The 7,101-nt window shown below is 37.5% G+C and overlaps 1 protein-coding gene and 1 long non-coding RNA gene across 3 annotated transcripts in view; one reads left to right on the forward strand and one right to left on the reverse strand.

The window, feature by feature from the left end:
• The window catches only part of PDK3 (pyruvate dehydrogenase kinase 3), a 97,977-nt gene extending 96,601 nt beyond the window's left edge, over nucleotides 1-1,376 (reverse strand). For both annotated transcript variants that reach the window (XM_032226974.1, XM_032226973.1), the window contains exon 1: nucleotides 931-1,376. In XM_032226974.1, coding sequence (XP_032082865.1) covers nucleotides 931-1,036 — 106 coding nt within the window. In that variant the 5' untranslated portion in view covers nucleotides 1,037-1,376. The remainder of the gene's footprint in view (nucleotides 1-930) is intronic.
• A 157-nt stretch (nucleotides 1,377-1,533) lies between these two features.
• Nucleotides 1,534-5,643, forward strand: LOC116515076. Its single transcript, XR_004256187.1, has 2 exons — nucleotides 1,534-1,707; nucleotides 3,963-5,643. It is a non-coding gene; the product is annotated as an uncharacterized LOC116515076 (long non-coding RNA).
• The last annotated feature ends 1,458 nt before the right edge of the window (nucleotides 5,644-7,101 follow it).

Genomic DNA, 7,101 nt, shown 5'->3' on the forward strand with positions numbered 1-7,101 from the left:
ATAATGTAATCTTCATGTAAGTCAACTAGGTTCAAATTAGTTGAAATCAGGCTGCTATGTTCTCACTTTGAAACCACAAATAAAGGATTCAAATAATTCTTCAAATAAGAATTTTCCTGAAAGCCAATCCATTTTTGTTTCTCCTGAATTCTGTTCTTCTTGTACTCCAATTTCCTTTGATTTACAAATTTCCTCAAATGAACTGCTATACTGAAACTCAAGTACTGTAGGGTGAGAACACAAATGTAACATTGCATACACTGAATCACCAAACTCATATATAAGATTCATGATTGAAGACTCTTCCATAACTAGCACAATATTGAAAATACAAGTAGCACTAACTGTAATCCGGGCTTTGCAGGCCTGAGTAAAAGTATGATTGATTGCCTACTTTGGACAGTGTAGCACTAAACTTGAAAAAGCTGTTCCACACTGGAAGAAAAAAAGATTTAAGAAACTAAAATTCAATAACGAATAGGTTCATGAAATAGTTTGAAGATGCATAGTGCTGGCTAAGTAAAGCAATATTTGCTTTTATTTTCAGTTCACTCTCTGGACAAGAGACCTATGGAGAACATTGAAACAGTTTTTGACGTAGTTCTTCGGCACTCTTTGTCGAAGAAAAAAAATACAATTTGTTGAGCTTCTGTTTTCCTGTAGCAGGTTTCAAACTACCTTCTAAATTCCCAAACTAATATTCTACTCATTCAGTTATGTCTCCTTAGACCCTACCCACGCTAGATGCCATGCTACACTGCCTTGTCTCCAGCCCCTACCTAACATTGATTACGTCACACACAGGAGAGTGGGAGTACCCTAGAGATCTTTCTCCCACGTCAGACTGAAACAAAAATCTTAGTTGGGCGGAGAGAAGATGGTAGAATGTACGCGGCACTGCGACCGCACAGGTGCCGTTTAATAACTCACCGAAGTCCAGGAACTGCTTAATAGAGAGCGGCGACGGGGAAAAGCGAGAGTAGTATTCGATTTGTTTGGGAATGGGGCTTTTTAGAAGCGCCCCACATAGCCGCATGATTTCTTACTGGAGTTGAGGAAGCGCGTAAGGTTCGCGGTTATGCCAGGCCGCCACCACGACGGACGTCGACAGGGCCCTGGTCCAACCGGCGACCCGCGCGGGGAGGCTCACGCACATAAACAGCGCGAGGAGACGGCGGGAAGACGCTCGCAACTGTCACAACGGCTTAATAGCTCCCCAGGGCCACTCGAACGCGCTGAAGAAGCATCAGCAACAGTTCCTATTGTCGCCGCCGCTACGCTCTCCGCGCCAAATCGTAATCTACAAGAGAAAGCGAGAGGACGTATTATCCTCCCCACCTTCACGCCCCATTCCCTAGCTGCTCAGCCCGCCCCGTCATCGCCGGCTATTTAAGAAACGCCCGCCCTCTGTGCTTACCCAGTCTTCTGACTGGATAATAAAAAACCAACATCCTCCGGCCCTCTTGCTTTCTTGAATGCCCACCCACCTACCTAAGCACCGCCTACTATCACCATGACACCCAAAAGAAAGCGCAAGCGCATACGCAAATGATAGTGCATTGGACCTCTAACCGGATTTGAAGGTGAAGATGAGATATTCGTATGCTCGGAACTGACATGCAAATAAACCCATGTTCTTTTGATTCTTAATTGAAGCCCTTCTCCCGTTTTCTCTGTCTGCAGAAGCCTCTCCTTGGGAAACAAGAGGTACTAAGTTCAACTGTATCCTTAGAAGAAAAATAATGCACAAGTTAATTGCGGAGTTCATTGAAAATCTTTGAAACACAAATTCGTTTAGTAATTTTTATTACCCAAATCAGCAGTGATAATGACTGAATATATGTGTGTGTAAGCACACATGCAACCGCTAGCTATTTTTAATATCTAAGAATGCAAAGAAAGGAGAATTTTAGTAACGGTAACAGAAACATACATAGGCACTAGTGCAGTTTAAGACCGGTCTCTAGGTTTACCATATTTGTACTCCAGAAGACAGATAGTATAGTTTTCTGACCTCTTATACTGTCTAACTGTCATAACTGATCACTAGATTGATTGATCGTCTACCAAAATGTATGGAGTTAGTTCAACCAATTGGCAAACTTTCAAGTTAAGCAATTCAAAATTTTAATTTATTTAATATTTGCCTGTGGAAGACTAATATTATAAAATCTCATTTTTGAAGTACATTTTGCAACAATTCCTGTGTTCCAGGAAATCACTTAAGACATGAATATAAAAACTTTAAAAAGAGAAACTATATCGATAGAGTAAAAAAAGGTGATTTTTGTGTCATACACTCACAGAAAAAACTTGCTCAGCAATAAAAAGTGGACAGCATCAACAACAATACAGTAAATATAAAGGGAAATCAAATATAATTTACCTGAACAATTTGTTTGACAATATCTATATAGTCTTGTATCTGTAACCTTTAACTGGGTGAAACTGCATCATGTGCAAGAGTTTTTCAACCAAGATAGCCCAAACAAATCAATTTACTGAATGTATTAAAGTCTGGGATTCATGCCATCTGTGGAACTGAAAATTGGCAAATTTTATAAACAATTACTTTATAAACAATTTTATAAATATTATCATAAAGCCATTTTATGACATAATAGTAAGATGCCATAATGTCACAAAACATTTTCTGTGGTCAACTCCTTATGTGTGGCTGTACTATTCAGTTCAACATGAGCAGATACATCTCTGAATATCTCCCTGGATTTTAAATAACTTTTCAAGTGAATTAGAAGCTCTGCATTGTTGAAGGCATTGAGAAAATCTGGTAAAGAAATATCTCTAAAACAATGGCTCATAGGTTGTCTAGTGTACTATTAAAATATGTATTGTTAAAACAACATGACCTTTATGAATGTAGGCGAATATACATGTCCCAGGATATTGTTGCAGGATCTAATTTGGATAAGTCACTGGGACCAGAGGTTTTGTCTTCCAAAATTTTGTACTCATGCTGGAACCTATCTTCAGTGAACTTCTCTCTAGCAGAGTGTGTGCTGTTCTGTCTGTGGTATATATAGTGCCTGTTATAACGGCCTTTTTAGATGTTGATTGGGGGGGCGGAGGCGTTGGCTGGCTTTTAAATCATTAGCTGTCATTTGCTTGTGCTGCCCAGCCCTCCTTTTCTAAGTACTTGATAGGCTGGTGGTAAATCAGCACACATGTTGACTGACAAGAGGCCTGTTTCCCAGTCTTCAATCATTTTCCTTGCTGTTTTTGTGCCTGCTCATCCAAGAATCTTGGTAGCTGCAAAATTGAATATGTGTCCTTGTTCACTGCAGTGTGAGGCTACCAATGTGTTCAAGTCTCCTCAGCTGACCACTCACTTGTGTTCTTGCAATCTAGTAATTAGCTTCCTCCTTGTCAGTCCTACATAGTCACAGGGGCAATCCATACAGGGGATTCAGTAAATTACATTGGAAGTATCTCCCACCTCCAAATAATCTTTAGGATGCATAATTTGTCCTCATATGGTAGCTTCTGTGTGGTGTACGATACCCACTTGCAGATCTCACAAGCTGTATTCTACAGCTTCCTAAATGTTTTTGATGTATGGCAGCGTGTGCTATGTGATTGGTCTTGTACCTTGTTTCTTTGTTTCTCTCCCTACGATGTTGCACAGACATCTTGTGACATATGATTATGGGTACCCATTCTGCTTGAATTGTTCACATAGGTAGCTGATCTCCATTTGGCTTGCTAGGTACTACAGTGAGTTTTCACCCTGCCATATAGTGTTCTGATGCAACTCTTTTTTGTGTGACAATGGATGGTTACTGTTGAAATTCAGAATGCATGATATATATTCTATATATTTCATTGAGCTGTGGGTTGATTGCTATTGTTACAAAAATAGGGTGTTGAAGGAGGTATACCAAGGGTTGTTTGGAAAAAAATCCTTAGCAGTGTAAAAATAATTACTGTATTTGTTATTTCAGAGAAATACTTTTTGACTACTAGAGATGTCAAGCACTTCAAATATATCAAAAATAGGAAAGAAGGCCTCATTGACACCCTCATCAGCAAAATCATCCCCATCGAATCAACGATCGATAGAAAACATGCCAGGCTTGGAGAAGTTAATCTCTATGCAGAATATGCAAGTGATGCTACTATCAATCCAAGAAGTCATGTCAAAAACCACAATGAGATTAAAAGCAAAATGGGGGAGATGAAGGGGGACATAAAAAAGATTGATGAAAAAATAGGGAACATCCAGCAAATGATAACAAAGAGTAAGCAGAGAATACAGAAAGTAGAAATGCTAAACAAACAGAAAAAAATGGAAGAAATGGATCAAAAACTATCCTTGGCTAACAAAGAATAAGAAGAGACAATTTTTCTTGAAATGGAAAAGGCGGCTTTCTATCTGAGATGTCAGAATATTGTTGAAGAGAAAGAGGAAGACTGGTTGAGGTGATGATGGACTTGTTGGCGGAAGTATTGCAGAAAAACAAGCACAATGTACAAAGTGACATAAATGAAACATTCAGAATCCACACAAATTATGCAAGAAGGCACAAACTACCGAAAGAGGTGTACGTAAGGTTCACCAAAAAGACAATGAGAGATGAAGTATACAAATGAACGAGAGATGAACCCATGATGTACAGAGGGAGATAAATCCAGACATTAAAAGAGTTACCCAGGAGAGTCAGAACAGAGAAGACAGTTTCAATTTTTGACCGCACAATTTATTAAGTACAATGTAATGTTCAGATGGTTGATACCAGAAAAAATTCTGATCTTCTGGCAAAATAAGAAATTCATGGTGGATACCTTAGATAAAGCACGTGAATATTTTGAACACCATTTCAGGACAGATGAAGATTAGGAAAGTAGAGAGGAGATATAAAGTAAAAGCCAAGATGAACTGCAAACAGAAGTAAAAGCTTTAGAACAAGAAGAAAGAGTGAGGGTGGAAAATGACCAGGTGGAATGAGAAGGCACCAAAACAAAAGGATAGAGAGAGACAAGAACAACTAGAAAGACAAGACCTGTATATAAGTGAAAAGATAGATGAGGAAATTAAGATGCTATCTGTTAATATAAATAGATTGAACCTCCCCCCAAAAAGAAAACAAATCCTTACAAAACTGCAAAGATTAAAATTGAATATAATCTGCTTCCAAGAAGTGCACATCAAAAAACAACATGGCAATCTATTAGAATACTCCAAAATTGGGAAGTTGTACTCGTCTCGAGTATATCAAAAGAAGAGAGGAGTAGCATTATACATTAAATCTAAACAAATATATGCAGTGGTTATCTGGGATATCTTTTTTCTCTCTTTTCTCACTTTTTTCTTTCCCCTTTCTTTTTTCCTTATAGTCAACATTAATTGGACGAGCTATGAAAAGAAAAAGAGAGAATAAAATCAGGAAGATGAGCAGAAAGACAACACCAGTGGGCTCTGTAACAATGACTCCTGCCTGCTCCCCGGCAGGAGGTCAAAGGTCAATACAGATGATGATTCAACAGGAAAAAGAGAAGGCTACATCATTAGAGGCAATTATGCAAGCAATACAAAAATTACAAACAAGCACCGATGAAAAACTAGATACGCTTGTAAAGAGGTCTGAAAATATGGAAAAGAAGATGAAGACAATGGATCAGCGAATTGGGAACATAGAACAAAAAATAGGCTAGACAGAGGGAAAAATTGAAATTATACAAAATTGGATAGTGAAACAAGAAGACAGAATGCAAAAAATTGCTGAAAGAGAGGAACAAAGAGAGAAGAAGGATGAAGAACTCAACAGTAGATTGAGCGAAATGGAAACAGAAAGCAGTGCAATAATAGGATGGGAGCGCTCTGAATATTTTTTAAGATTTCAAAATATAATAGGGGAAAAGGGAGGGAATGTGACACAAATAATATCTGAAATACTGATAGATGTGTTAGAGATACCCCAAGAGAAGATGATGCATGGCATAGATGAGACATTTCGGGTAAATACAAGATATGCAACGAGAAACTCTCTTCCAAGGGAAGTCCATGTAAGATTTACTTTAAAAAGCATTGAAATCACAAATATTGCAGAAAACAAGAGACAGAAAATTGGAATAGAAAGGCAAGGAGATTGTAGTCTTAAAGCAAATTCCAAGAAGAGTGAGAGAGAAGAGAAGAAAATATCAATTCCTGACTACAATTTTACTTAAGATAGGAGTTAACTATAGATGGCTGATACCGGAAGGTTTAATATTTCTATGGAAAGGACAAAGGTACAGAATTGATACAATTGAAAAAGCAGAAGCCTTCTATACAGAACATTTGAGAGGAAAGGCCGAGAAGACTGGAAAAGAAAAACTAATGGTGCAACTGTTAGATACATCCATGACTGAAACTGAAAAGTTGGAGGGCACTGTAGGTGGGATTGATATTGAAGAAGGTGCCATAGGGGGTGTAGATATTAGAGAATGATGGGAACCAAGATCAACTAGAGCCATAAATCCTATATATAAAGCATAATGATGGAAGGAAAAAATGCTCACAATTAATATAAATGGACTTAATTCGGCAATCAAAAGAAGGAAAATATTTCACAAATTAGAAAAGTTTAAATTAGACATAATTTGCTTACAAGAAGTACATATTCAACAAAGATATGGTCACATATTAGTTCAACCAAAACTTGGAAAAAAATTTACCTCCTTGGCGGACTGCAAGAAAAGAGGAGTGATCCTTTATATTAAAGACAAAATTCCAGCAAAACAAATTTATACAGATGAAGACGGAAGAATCTTGATGGTGGAAATTATGGACAATACTAGGAAAATACTTTTAATTGAAATTTACGCACCTAATGAAAAACAAGATGAATTCTATAAAAAACTCCACAAGAAAATTTGCGACCTAGACTATGTTAACATCTGTATGATGGGAGATTTCAATGGCATTACAAATCAGAACATGGATTATAAAACACATAAAACAATAAAACCAAATAGAAAAACACTTACAAAGTCCTTCTTCGGGATGATGGATGAAATAAACTTAAAAGATGTTTGGAGAGAAAGAAATCCTACAAAAAACAATATACTTTCTATTCAAACAGACACTTATCATTCTCTAGA

The sequence above is a fragment of the Thamnophis elegans genome, chromosome 11 (genome assembly GCF_009769535.1).
Source record: "Thamnophis elegans isolate rThaEle1 chromosome 11, rThaEle1.pri, whole genome shotgun sequence".
NCBI classification, from domain to species: Eukaryota; Metazoa; Chordata; class Lepidosauria; order Squamata; family Colubridae; genus Thamnophis; species Thamnophis elegans.